Source organism: Gymnoscopelus braueri, assembly GCF_963280865.1.
Source record: "Gymnoscopelus braueri genome assembly, chromosome: 12".
NCBI lineage: Eukaryota > Metazoa > Chordata > Actinopteri > Myctophiformes > Myctophidae > Gymnoscopelus > Gymnoscopelus braueri.
Window position 1 is genome coordinate 31,657,249 of NC_137614.1, and position 14,411 is coordinate 31,671,659.

Here is a 14,411-nt window from a genome sequence, read left to right on the forward strand (position 1 = left end):
TAAAAAATACACTTTTGGTACTCACCAAAACAAAGACGGTTTAATGGAGTTGAAAGCCTATTCTACTAAGTGGGAACACTGTGAGCCCCCACCTCACGTCTAAAATACACTTTTTGGCCAGAAAAGAAAATATTTCACCGGAAGGAAGAATCTGGTCTAATAGGAAAATTCCATTGACCAGATCTGTAGAGGGCACTGTGGAGTAACGAAAAACAGGTTTTAATTCCGGTGAAATATTTTCTTTTCTGGCCAAAAAGTGTATTTTAGACGTGAGGTGGGGACTCACATGTTCCCATTTAGTAAAGTAGGCTTTCAACTCCATAAAACCGTCTTTGTTTTGGTGAGTAGCAAAAGGGTATTTTTTTTATTTTTTACTTTACTACTTAAAAGCAATGTAAGTCTTTAAAAAAAAGTTATTCAAGTAAAGACAAGTTGATTGATTATTTTAAGTACTTATGTGTGGGTGAATATATGTAAAGGTCTTTTATATAAAAAAAAGGAAAATAATGTTGCTATGTTGGATATGCAGGCATGTTGCTATGTGCACATGCCTGCGCGCGCGCGTGCACGTGCGCGCGCACGTGACGTCATAAAATATAGCCCCCTTAGTTAAAAAATCCACAGCTCACCGCACGAGCCCAAGACAAGTGCACGCACGCAGCGCACGCTCGAGCCTACAATCCTTATTGGTCAAACAGTGGCCTGTAAACACATGCTGTAACCAATTAAAATGCACTATCAGTGGAATTGACTTTATGCCATAATGCCATTGGTTAAACAACCTCTCAGCTGCGGCTGTAGCCTCCGCCCACATCTGCTTCCAGTAAGTTAGTGGCAGACTGGCAGGGTTTGGTTACTTTTGGTAGCCTAGTACTTACGGTACGAGGCAGACTGAGACTGGCAGGGAGATCTGTTCAAACATTAGTTTGTTTTTTTGGGGACATGTCGTGCAGGACATTGGGGACATTTGGCCAGACGGTATGGCAGAGCAGCAGCCGGGCCCTCGGTATGAGCGTGGCGTCAAGAGGAGCTCATGAGTCCACGGGAACAGCTCTGGAACATGGACAAAAGCATGGGACAAAAGACAGTTCATCCAGCGTTAAACCTCCCCTGACACCCAGACATGGGCGAGCAAACTTATCTTACTCTGTTCCCAAGGTTGACACACAAACTATGTTGTGGGCAAAGTACAATGAACTGAAACGACTTGTGCACGGTAGGTGTCAGATTGTTTCTGTTTGTTTGTTTTGTGAGGGGCGTTTTTCTACATGGTTTAATTCCAACACTGAATTTCATTTCATTGTGTTTGAAATACTTAAAAAGTTACCTTTGTTTTGGCGTATTTGTAATTGTAAACACTTTGATTTTGTCTCTAGAGAAGACTAGGCTCCGCTGGAGCTCCGAGATGAGGTTCCACAGCGTAGGGTGCCGGCAGAGTGCGACACTGGCGAACGGTGGCCAATATTGTTGATGCTTACTCTTTTCAGCACATTGTATCCAAAAAGTAAAGGTATTCCCCCTGCTCTCAGATGTTTTACATTTTAGCGGTAAAGAAAATGTTACCGACAGGTTGAAAGAAACAAGTGTTTAAATCGTTTCTTTTAGTCGGCCTGTGGCCAGTCCGCATGCGCAGTACTGCTCCCGTTAAGGTTGTATTGGGAAAACATGGCACAGGCTGACTAAAAAAGCAATTTAAACCCTTGTTTCAACCCGTCGGTAAAATGTTCTTAACCGCTAAAATGTAAAACATCTGAGAGCAGGGGGTTGACCTTTACCTTTTGGATATAATGTGCGGAAAAGAGTAAGAATCAACAATATTGGCCAATATTCGCCGGTGTCGCACTTTGCCGTCAACCGACGCAGTGGAACCTCATCTCGGAGCTATACAGCGGAGGAAGAGGTTCCAAATGGGGCTAGGTACATGTTCATTTGTGCCACAATAATTAAACCAATCAATCACTTAAAACCCTTACTAGTCTAGTCTAGTAGTTGCATTTCTGCACCAAATATCTTCGCCAAAAATAACTGATCTACAAGCTCACAATGCATCACATAGGGAGTAGGGACAGGGGTGTCATGCAACCCCTCAAAGGGGAGCAGGGGGGCTAATGATGAAGATCTCTGCCAGACATCTGCATGACATACCTGTCCTGTATATTCAAAGACTTTGGAGGGATTTATTTTGTTTATACAACTTAACTAAGTCACTTTTGTGTATCAGTAATATTCCACTTTACATAAGGGCAAATACCATACATTTATTTAGAGAATTTCATGTTATTTAGGTTGTGCTGTTAATATGGTTATTGAAAATTACACTCACATTAAATATGGAAAAAGAGCCATAGAATGTCTGTGATCTTACATACATTTCATGTATTCCAAATAAGCACAAATTATGCTTTGACAAGTGTTGTGATTAATTACCCCACATCAATCACAACGCACCTGACAATTGTGTGCCCCATACATTTGTGCTTCCCAAACACAGACTGTTGCCAAGGGAAGTTTTCATATATGTTCAGTTCAGCAGTCATTTCAGGTCCAGCCCCGTCGCTGACAGAGAATGTTGTCCGTGCGAATCTCGTGGAGATGTTTTACTAAACACACATTTTCTGCCAGAACTTTCGAATGGATATGAAACTAGAGGACAATATCGGACTCCTAGTCGCAGAAATTATTTATTGGGTGAGTACACACGCAGCCCTGTGAAGTTTTATGCCGCCCAGATCAGTCTGCTAACCGGGCGGGATAGAACCGATCTATGGCTGTGTATTTGGAATACATGAAATGTAAGATCACAGACATTCTAGGGCTAGAAAAAGAGCTAAATCCTGTGCTTCACTCAAACATGTTAAGGGGTATAAATTCAATACATGCAGCATATCACATATCAAATGATGAAATTAACTGTTTTGCTAAATACCTTTGACAATGCAAGGTTCAAGTGGTTATGGTTATATTGCAGCATTAACTAAAATGATGTGTTTTCTTTACCAACTGGTCCAAACGATCCCCACAGATCTCCTTCCACCAGGTCTGTGCAAAGTGCTCAATCCTTCTAACATCTATGCCAACAATGAGGTGGACTTGGGGAAAGTGGACATCTATGGTTTTGATTATGATTACACACTGGCCCTGTATTCAGACACACTGGATACAATGATCTACAACAAAGCTAGAGAATTCCTTATTAAACACTACAAGGTTTGCAAACAATTGTAATCCAAAATATGTTAATTAAGTCCTTTCTGTTGTGGCACCATCATTAATGTGAACCACATGTATTCAAACAGTATCCTGAAGGAATCAGCAATTATGACTACATCCCAAACTTTGCTGCACGTGGCCTTCATTATGACATTGAAAAGGCAAGTCAGAGTACATTAATACACCTGTACGAAATCCTCTACTGCTGTACGCACGTCACTTTGTAAACTGTTTTGAAAAGTGCTATATGAATCAAATCATTATAATTATCATTTTGAAATAAACAATGACGATATTATTGGATTATGTCTTGTAGGGTTTGTTGCTGAAAATAGATGCATTCCATTATATCCAACTGGGCACTGTATACAGGTGTGTGACCGACCGTTCATTTGGATAATCTTAAGTATTTATTCAATAGTGTATCATGCAACATATTTGATTGCACTAGTATCAAGTGCATTCAAATATTTTGCATCTAGTCTAGTGACTAGATGGATGGATGGATACATCCATCCATAGATTCAAGAGAAAATCATTTCCACAATATGCTATTATTTTCCCAGAGGACTGAAGCCTGTCCCTGATGAGGAAGTGCTGCAACTCTACGGCGGAACGCAACACGTGCCCTTGCAACAAGTCAGCGGCTTCTATGGCAAGGTACCACTTCCTCTCATTCAGAAGCATTTCGTCTGTCAGGATAAATGTTACTCAAAACTAGATGCAGAAAATAATCAGAAATGGTTGAACGTGTGCATGTTCATGGGATATGATATTAAGAATTGTGAGGGTTTTAAGAACCAAGTTATGCTACTGAAGTTATGTAGTATTGCAATGTATTATTTTCCTTAATGCAATCCCAATTATTGTTAATAATTGTGTTTGTTATTTTTCATTAATTTAACCCCTTTGTTGCTGCTTTAATGGCCTCTGGTTTTATTGTCCCTCGACAAGACAAGGGAAACATTGGACAGTTGACCAAACTAGAAAAAAACTTTGTACGTGAAAGCTCTCCAGGCTGTACCCCTCCCCCATCACATTTGAGTGTAATCATCTATATTGTATTGATCATATATATTGTAAAGATGTAGTCAGCAGTTTTATTTCTTAAAAGTGGAAGTCGTTAGAGAATTGATCATGAATGCAGAATGTTATTTAATTATCAATACAAAGTTATTACAAACGTGTTTGAATGACTATAGACGGAGCAGGTCTTTATAAACAATGTTGTTCTTTATTCCATCCTCAACTCCCACAATAAGAACGTTCATGCTGCTGGTTGTTTGTCCTCTGGAGAAGGTTGTGTTGCTGCTCCTGAGCGAACGCAAACAGAGGGGCAGAAAGTGATGGGAATCAGAATTATCGTTCTTATCACTAAAATGTTTTGCCGTCCGTGTACATACAGTAGATCCCCAATGTCCGATAGAACATTGTGTGAGATTGGTCGAACATTTAATTTGCGCAATCTGTCACATGTAGTGTTTTGAAGAAAGGATGGGTGCGGTCATAGTCCACCTCAGTACAGTACATGCTGTCCCTCATTGCTGTTGCACATTGGCACCACAGTCATCATTACACATATAACTATGGATATACCAAACTATGACAGATATACATTGCCCAAGCCAACTGCGTCAAACAGTGATTGCATGACTCATCATTTCCTTCCGTGATACAATGGATGTACTGTTAAGACATGCCCAGAAGAGGGACGCTAAGGTATGGTTAACATACTGGCTATCATGAGACTAAGATCTGATGATTATTACTGTGATATTAAGCATCCCAAGCTTTTTTTAAGTTAGAATCTAAGTCTTTTTTTTAATTCTCAGTGTTTGTTTCTGTTCACATAGCCTGATTCTTTTAGGAGGACTGGATTTGGATCTAGGTTTCATCAATGTGGCCAAATGTGTCACTAAGTAACCCCAGTGCCGGGGATTGTGGTATCTTCAATGTGTCTTTGGTTCATTTACACTGATTTGCATGCTTTTTACCTTTATCGGATTACAAAACCCCTTGAGGCATTTTATTCACTGCCAGGTTGAAGAGGCCGCAGCCAGGGAAAGTGCAGCAGTTTCACTCAACTTTTACTTTAGTGTTTAAATCATATATGAGCCATAGATTTGCAATAATGTCTGAGAGTCTAATGGTGTCATTGTAGATTTATCATCAGGTAGCACCTGGATTCTTCCTATGATGTTGACTTGGAACAATTACTTTGTTGAACCCTTTTTCAAATACCTTCAATCCCATTTGTGACGTTTTGTTTCTACCATAGGGACCCATGATTAAGCAGTTCATGGATGTGTTCTCAATTCCGGAGATGACTCTACTTGCAGCTGCCAACGAATACTTTATATCCAACAACATTGAATATGACCCTGTCCATCTCTACAAAGATGTTTCAGTAAGTCTTATTTACCATCAGAGTGTAAATATTATTTAGCAGTAACGCAGTGACTAGGCTGGATTAGAGTTGGGGGAACACGATTTTATTCCATGCAAAAAGTTGGGAACCAAGAGATTATTGTTTACAAGCTGACTTCCTTGAAAAACAGGCTTGTGTGGAATGCCAACAGTAGTTTATTCCTCTTTCAGCCTGACCCTTTCCTCTGTGGTCTCTTGATACCCCTTTGACAGGAACTGGCAAACTGAAAGAAAGATAAATGGATCGTGGCTGTTCATGCTTGCCAAGGCTTGCACATTAGCTTTTAATCAAGAACAAAACACAACTCACTGTTACTCTGCCGGACGTTGTTAATTGCAGTGAATGACATTTTGTTTCCTACTAAGAAAGAAAAAACGATGCGCTTCCTCTGGATGCCTTCTTAGTTTAGGCAGTGGGTGCTCAGCTATGTATACAACTCAAATCAAAAAACCACCTAAGTGGAAAGAGCGGCACTCTAAAATAAATACTGCAAGACTGGCTCAGATGTAGTTTCTCATTTTATTGTTTCCTACTATTTGTGACCAGCCTTTTACGGCAGAGGTTTTCAAAGTGGGAGCTGTTTACTCAAATTTAATTCATACTATTATTGGGCCAGTTAAACCACTTTGAACCTGAAGGCCCTATTGTGGGCATGTCATTATTGTCTAAATGTTTCACTCATTTTCAAAACGTTTCAAACAATATTTGAAAATAGCCGATCTACAAGCTCACAATGTGTTGCGATGAGTTGTGAGCTTGTAGATCTATGACTATTTCTGGGGTCCTTGACATGGAAAAGTTTGGGAACCTCTGAGCTATACAAGAAATGACTACAGTTTGAATCCATGCTTCTCTCTACTTGAATTCTTTAACTTTTAAACAAGTTTTCACATTTTATTTTTAGCTTTATAATAAATTTGGAAGCATACATTGTTGAATTTATCAATGTTATCCTATTGATCACAGGACGCGATTGCGATGGTACATATCCAAGGCTACATGTACAAGTGGGTTATGCAGGATTTGGGTAAGAATAAGCTCATGTTAACATTTTTGATATTTAACTGTATCTCTTTAGGAAATATAATGTAAAAAAGTCTATATTGGAAAGAGGTCTTTTAATCCTTTAAAAGTTCAGGAAATACCTTTCAAATGAAATGTGAGGTTCATTTATTTATTTTCAGGTAGTGAAGTGTGATTCATGGTTTGTACTAAATAGGCTGTAGCGTAGTACATATTGCTTGGAGGAAATGGATTGGAGTTATGTAAGGATTTTGTGACTCTTACTCACGGTTCTGGTTTCTAACAATGAGTCTCTCGATAATCTCCACGGAACAAAGGGAATTTCCTCCATGTCACCAGATTTGGAGTGTTTACATATTGCTAGTTGAAGGAGGTTCTGACCATGCAGGCTCTGGTCTGAGATGCTTCTCTGTTCTCTTCTGTCTTTTACAGAGAAATATATAACGCATGGAGATGAGACACATGCCGTGCTGGACCGCTTGGCCAGTAGTGGGAAGAAGGTCTTCCTAATCACCAACAGCCCTTTCAGCTTTGTGTGAGTGACCTTCCTCATCAATACAAAAATACAGCTTTTTTATTAAATCTATGCATACAAACTAAGTTTCCTTCAGCTCGGTTCAAACTAGTCAAAGAAACTAAACTCTGTTTGTGAACTATGAAGAAATGCTGATTGCTAAAGTAACCAAAAAATACAAAATAAAACTGTAAATTGTAAATTGAGGGTAGCAGATAGACAATAGATGGCAGCCTTCCAATGCAATGAAAAACTAATGCTTCATGATGTCTTGCTCCTCTTATAGAGACAAAGGGATGACGTACATGGTAGGTAAAGAGTGGAGAGACTTCTTTGACGTTGTTATTGTCCAAGCTGACAAGCCCAATTTTTTCAACGACTCCGTCAAGTAAGTTCCATGACCATCGTAATGTTTTTAGAAATTAGCATTTAGACTGGATTATCAGAACTCTTACTTTAATTGTTTGTCAAGCAGTTATGAAGCAGCCGTAATCAAGGCTACTTGATAACATTATTTGATGTGCTTTGGTTGTCCTTCATGTTTGTGTTTCATAAGGAAGTAGGTAAATCTCCAGAATACATAATTAAGTGTGTTGAAAGGACCAAGTTGCCATCCTGATTATTATAAAAACTTTGAAAGTATACAAATTAAGCATATTTTACTATTTACCATTTTGCTATAGGGTTTATTGACATGTTTTTCTGTTGTAATCTATGCAACAGACTTTCATGTTACAGAAAGCATCGTGTGAAGAGCTTTTGGAAAGTAGTTGGGACAAATCAACTTGTATTTGATCATTATTGTTCTCGTGATGAGACCACTTGTTCTAGGGTCGACATGTTACTAGTATTTTCATTGTAAATGTTGTATCAGACCTTTTAGACGCTTGGATTCCAATGGTGACCTCCAATGGGACAAGATCAAGAGCTTGGATAAGGGTCAGATTTACAAGCAGGTAATGATATGGAGATAATAGTCCCTTTTGCATTAGTGTCTATGAAAGATTGTATGGAAGGAAAGTAATGTTTCCTATTGGTTGTGCTTACACTACAGACCAGGGTGGAGTTTTTCTTTCGCTCTGATTCCCTGTTGGAATGAGTGTGTGAGTTATTATTATTAAGGATCTAAGTAGCTGAACTAAATCCACTGGACATTTTAGACCTGTTGGTGGTGGGACTCATGTTGCAATGCTCTACCACACTGGTTCTCAAACTATGGTACGTGCCACTAAGTGGTACACGAGGCCCCCTCTAGTGGTGCAAAAGGGAATCTCCTATAATTTAATCAAATACATTAAAAAAAAACATATAATACTATTAAAATGCTACTATAAATGCAAATACCTTTACCATGATGCTATTGTATTTTACCTTGGGTCAACATTTTGGTATTTGGAAAGCCAAATATTTCCAGGTGTCAGACCATCTGGTAAAAAGGTTGAGAACCACTGCTCTACCTATATCAGTGACTATGTTCTTGGCTATGCAGGGTCATATCCCTGTAAACAGGTCCAATGTAAAAGTCATGCACAAAAATCTAGCTCTAGATGTGTTAAATTTGCAACTACCATACTATTTATTGATCCAGAATTATAACATGCTGTTTTGAAATGTGGTTTTACTCTTTTGTAGGGGAATCTTTTTGACTTCCTCAGACTAACGGGATGGAGAGGGTCCAGGGTGCTCTATTTTGGGGATCATCTGTACAGTGACTTGGCAGTGAGTAAACGTTTTGTCCATTTGGTGTCAGTGTCAGCTACATATGCTGGATCACTGTAGAAACAAAACCTGTGATTGATATAAATTGATCTAAGGATTATAGTCTCTTTTAGCACGTCCACTAAACGGAAACCAGCCAATCAAGGACTGGGACTAACCGTTTTAGAACAGGGTTTATAACACACTAAACTGGACAGCTGCACTCGGCGTAATCACTCACAATTATCAAGAAAAGGGAAATGTATTAATGCAATTCAACACAATGACGTTACAGAACACTTTACAGTTTGAGGTGTTCTGCTTAGATGTTCATTACTGATTGTATTATTTTTAATATAATATCTCCGCCCGCTGTGGGCGGGGCCAGAGATTATGTTCTCACCATTGTCCATGAATGTGTGTGCGTCCAGAGCTAATATCTAATATATAGAGATAAACAAAAGCGACATAGTGAAGGTGCGTTACAGCTGCACATGCCAGGGGATGTCCACCTACCTCTGTAGCCTACTAAAAGACACAATTAATTTACAAGCTTGTTTCAAAAGGCTGGCGGAGATCTGCGCTCCATGGAGTGCACCTTTCTAGTTGGTGTATTTATACATATCTAAGTGATCAGTATTGAGATAGCAGTGACAGTGTTGTCAGCATTTACTCATTGGCTACATTTGCTTAATAATTTATTTAATTTGGTCTCCATGTCACAACCTTTTGTGACATGGAGACCATGGGACATTATGTGGTTATAGCAATTTCCTGGCTAGCTATCTAACCTGATACATGGTTGCCAGCTGACTACATTGCACAACTCTCGTTGTTTTGTAGGACTTGATGCTTCGTCACGGGTGGAGGACTGCGGCCATTGTACCAGAGCTGGAGGAGGAGACGAGGGTTGTGAACACACAACAGTATTCATTCAGTCTGACCTGGCTTCAGGCACTTACAGGACTAGTGGAACGCATGCAGGTACATCCACAGAGTTCAATCAGCCTTACTGCTTACATACAGGTTAAATGTCTAAGAAATATACATTTTAATGTGTGTGTCATGACGAGGGCTGGATAGCCGAAGCATTTGTTAATTCATTAGGCATATGGACAAATAAAAACAGACTTATCTTGTCACTCTGAGTGCAACCCTTCACTCCTTCACTCTTGCCAAATGTAATTTAATGTGGCAAGTAGATTTAATTCTAAATTTACTCTTTTTTTCTTTCTTGTGCAGGTTCATCATGATCCAGAAGCAAAGAAAGTTATGGAGGAATGGTTGAAAGAAAGGGAAGAGCTTCGGTAAGTTCATACCGTAGGGCAGAGTTGTGGACTTTGAGTCTCATGATTTGGACTCGAGTCACAATTATGGTGTCGAAAAAAATGAATACTCTGCTCAGTGAAAACATAAATAATCTGCCCAATGATCTCACAGGGAAAATGTGTGAATATGAAAACCCCTTACTTCCTGTTTTGTTTTTTTTGCCACTACCCTCGGTGGCCGTGGGAAAATGGTGATCTTTCAGAATATTATGAATCAGCTTGACATAAAGGCGTGCCGGGCCATTACTTGCTTGCGAAATGCATCACAGGAATTGTGGAAACGTCAGCGACTGTCCAAATTACACACAGGAACTTTCCTAAAATTTGGGTTGTTTTGTAAATATTGTTGTCTCTATAAAGTAGACGATGATAATCATCAATAATGAACAGAAATGCATATCAACACCTTAAGTGTTTGTCCCTTTAATGTCAGGGTAAAGAGAGCAAGAAAAGAATGTTACAATGTTGACCCTGCACAGCTAGTACAGTACATCACTTGCTTTCCCAAAAGTATATACCAGGAAAGCACTTAATGCTCACAATACACAAAATGTACAGAGCATGAAAAAAGACATTAACTGGACCATGTGAAGTGCAGCAACTGACCAAGGACAGTTGGTGGATATTGGATAATCAAAGTATTGCAGATAAACACTTTTACAGCACATGGAGTGCAGGCCTGCGGTTTCCTGAAACTGGCCCAGATAACAGCCAAAAAGAAAGACAAACACTCCATCAGATTGCTATGAGTGCATACCCTCACCCAACAATAATGTCTAGCACTGTTTGCACAATCTATTGAATTGGCTATAATCCCACTGCTGTTAACTCTCTTGTTTTTGTGTGTGTGTGTGCACGAGACACATTCCTAGCGGTTCTCATACACTTTATCACTATGTAGTGTATTACTGTTTTATGTCCCATTACCTGTGCATTTATTGAATAAAGTGATTTATGAATTTGATTATGACTTGAAGAGGGGAATTTACCTCTAATTTTGTTTTGCTTCGGTTGACAGAGCTGTGACCAAAAACCTGTTCAACCCTCAATTTGGCAGCATCTTTCGAACCTGCCACAACCCCACCTACTTTTCACGTCATCTGTGTCGCTACTCTGACGTCTACATGGCCTCCATCAGCTGCCTGATGAACTATGACCTCTCCTTCACCTTCTACCCGCGCCGCACACCCCTGCAGCATGAAGCCCCGTTGTGGATGGACCAGCTCTGCACAGGCTGCATGAAGACGCCCTTCTTGGAGGAAATGGCACAGATACGCTGAACTCGGTGCTTTTTCCATGTCTCCTTTAACATCTGACATTGACTGAGTAACTGGACCAGGCTTTCTTAGATAGATCTCTTGCAGATGTCTGTAGGTAAACTCAGTATTGTCCATATAGACCTTAACCACTTTCAACCGGGTGTCCCCATTTTGTCATTATGGTGAAAATGTTCAAAATGTTTTGAAAATGCCATAGCTGAAGTACAAGCTCAAAGCATCGCGATACGACACTTTGTGAGCTTGTAGATTGGCTATTTTCACCACGTGACACCATTGTACAACAAAGTATAAATCAGACTTAATCATGTTATAATACCCGGTTCATTTTCCTACAGCTTTGATTGGATCGGTAGCAGATTTGAACCAGAAATGCACATGAAAGGGTCATATTTGTTCCACCTTCAGGAAACCTTGGACTACAGTTATGCACAGTGACAATCTCAAAGGGCTCTGTTAATGGCCCGGCCCACAGTTAGCCAAAGATATTCAATTATTAAAAATACGCCATCCCAAGTGGAGCCACTAGAGGCGAAATGGTACACAAATCCCACAAATGGTCTCCTGAAGGGGGTGCCGTCTGATCTCGCGAACTCCGATCTCTCGTGTTTTGTTGGGACAGAGAAAGGTCGAAAATAAAGTAGATTTTCTCCTGATTTGACTCTCTGAAAAAAGCCATTTTAGCATGAATATATTGGGAAGATTGAGTGGCTTGTGACGATTGGGTCCAATATTTAGTCCAGTGACCATGGGGCTAAATATCGTTCAGAAGCTGTGTTCACATTCACTCTTCCATTGGAAATAAGACTCCAACCTGCTCCAACCCGGTCTCCTAAAAAAGACGGCCACCTACTTCACGAAGATACAGAAAGTAAACCGGAGATAGCCTTTAGTCTTTCTTTTTTTTTGTCTTGGACTTAGCTAAGGAAACAAAATTACACCCCCTGCTGTCGGTGTGTGTCATATCAGCCAGCCTAGGTGCAATACTTTAATAGCTCTATTCACCGTTTTACATTTACTTTAGCTATTTTGCTGATAATGTTATCCACAACTTATAATTAGGGAGGTGAAAGACACTTTGCTTACAACAGGACACATAGCTGTTGATGAATGCCGAGAGTGACGACCTACTAGAAACTGGATGGTCTGTCTTTTTCTAAAGATTTTTTTTTTGGCTTTAATGGCTTTATTGATAGGACAGTAGGCTGTCAGGAAATTGGGAGAGAGATGGGGAGTGACATGCAGCAAAGACCGTCGGGAACGGGAGTCGAACCCACGACACGCTGTCCGACTGGATTAACAGCCTAGGTGTCCAGACGGTTACACCAACCGTCCGGTAAATGGTCTGTCTTTGACCCAGTAGAGGTGACTGTAAGGTGCTGAATGGAATGATGTAGCCTACTTTTCAGAGAAGATGAGCGCATGATGTTACGCACAATGGAACGTTCAGGGTCTTGTAGCCTATGCATGCTGTATGCTGCAATAGACCGTTACAACTTTAAGTGTTAAGGAGAAATTGTATACCAATAAGGCTTTTTTTAATAGAATTTCTTCTTGACATCATTTTGTGTACTGTCGAGATGATATGTTTAGCATTAATCAATAGTTGAGTTTACATAGTTGTTAGCATTATGTAAATGTTTTACTTATTTGTACAGTATTTCCCCTTTTTTGGGGTGTGGTTACTAAATAAGCCCATACATGTTTGTTTTTTTTGTAACTTGAATTATATGTTTTTAACAAATAAAGTAAGAATTTATACATTGTATATTACAATTACTAAATGTGTGAAAATGTATTACCTCAATGCTCATACTTTATTAATGTACGTGAGTCACCTGTAGCCTAACTTCCTTAAGAGAGGATGATGAGGATACTGACAACATGGAAACAGCAGGAAATCAGCAACAACATGGGCATGACAAACCCACTAACAAAGGACATGGCTTATACTGTACACACACACGAATGGGCCGGGGTAGTGAACATAAAAGGACAATTAACATATCTCTACTGCTTAATGTTAATTACATTTCGTGAAAAAGCTATTTAAACCCATATTTACTGTGTGTGTGTGTGTGTGTGTGTAATCCAAGACTTCCTTTTCTTTCTTGTTATCTCTTTTGTCAATATTATGGTTTCTTCCATAAATTCCCCAATTAGTTTTGATTTAGCATCAAGTCTGTGTGCATGAGACTGGCAGCGTGTGGGCAGTGGGGTTCATTCCAACCTAGTTATTTACTCAAGCATGGCCTACTTCCTCTGCCACCATTCCTTTATTACCTCAGAGAAAATGGCCTCAGGTACAGATGTTTTGCTGAGTTTCTGCAGGTATTCCACAATGTCAGAGATCTGCAGTCCTACAATGACAGCTGCATAGAGGGAATAACCTGTCAGCTTGTAGGCTATTCATGGACATGGATGGTCCTATATTGAGGCTCTGCAATTGCCACAAAGAAACTTTTTGCGGATATTTCTAAAAGGGTGAGAATGCCGTCAGGAAAATGTGTCGTGTGGAGTCACGAGTGATCATTCTTGAGGTGCATCATCTGATTACAGTAGTCTTTATTCATCTAGTTAGTGGTTCCCAACTTTTTCCACAAATAAAACGCATGCTTAGACCCCTCACACGCACGCACGCACACACAGCCACACTGTTTTTCAAATAAGTTAACCACTTAAGCACCATATACATACTTCTTTTAGACAAATAGCAAAAATAGCAGATCTACACAGCATGTGAGCCTTTCTTTCCTACTTTTTGACAAATATCTATTTTTGACAATGTAATGACCCAAAAATGCAAGTTATTATTTTGTGCAACATGCATAAACTTTTGGACTACCTTCAACCAGACAAGGCCACGTCCCCCCCTGGGATCTTTGGCGCCCCCCGAGGGGGGCCCTGACCCCAGGTTGGGAAACACTGATCTA

The 14,411-nt window shown here is 39.8% G+C and overlaps 1 protein-coding gene across 2 annotated transcripts; it reads left to right on the top strand.

Annotated features, from left to right (window-relative positions):
• The first annotated feature begins 883 nt into the window (after positions 1-883).
• nt5dc2 (5'-nucleotidase domain containing 2) lies at positions 884-13,246 on the top strand. 2 transcript variants are annotated; one of them, XM_080445394.1, is made up of 15 exons: positions 884-1,216; positions 3,023-3,037; positions 3,149-3,207; positions 3,297-3,371; positions 3,527-3,582; positions 3,777-3,870; positions 5,489-5,617; positions 6,605-6,665; positions 7,094-7,196; positions 7,462-7,563; positions 8,050-8,131; positions 8,808-8,894; positions 9,717-9,857; positions 10,116-10,180; positions 11,220-13,246. In XM_080445394.1, exons 1-15 carry the CDS (start codon positions 943-945, stop codon positions 11,479-11,481), a joined length of 1,605 nt encoding a protein of 534 aa, XP_080301520.1. In that variant the 5' UTR covers positions 884-942; the 3' UTR covers positions 11,482-13,246. The 2 variants fall into 2 exon arrangements, with proteins under 2 accessions (XP_080301520.1, XP_080301519.1); XM_080445393.1 differs by having other exon boundaries at positions 3,023-3,207.
• The last annotated feature ends 1,165 nt before the right edge of the window (positions 13,247-14,411 follow it).

What these genes read in the sequence shown, in the direction of transcription:
- nt5dc2 (XM_080445393.1), top strand. Translation starts at nt 943, where the DNA reads ATGTCGTGCAGGACATTGGGGACATTTGGCCAGACGGTATGGCAGAGC. An exon ending in TCCTTATTAAACACTACAAG is followed by an intron (nt 3,208 to 3,296) that starts GTTTGCAAACAA and finishes GTATTCAAACAG; the next exon opens with TATCCTGAAGGAATCAGCAA. An exon ending in TTCATTATGACATTGAAAAG is followed by an intron (nt 3,372 to 3,526) that starts GCAAGTCAGAGT and finishes TATGTCTTGTAG; the next exon opens with GGTTTGTTGCTGAAAATAGA.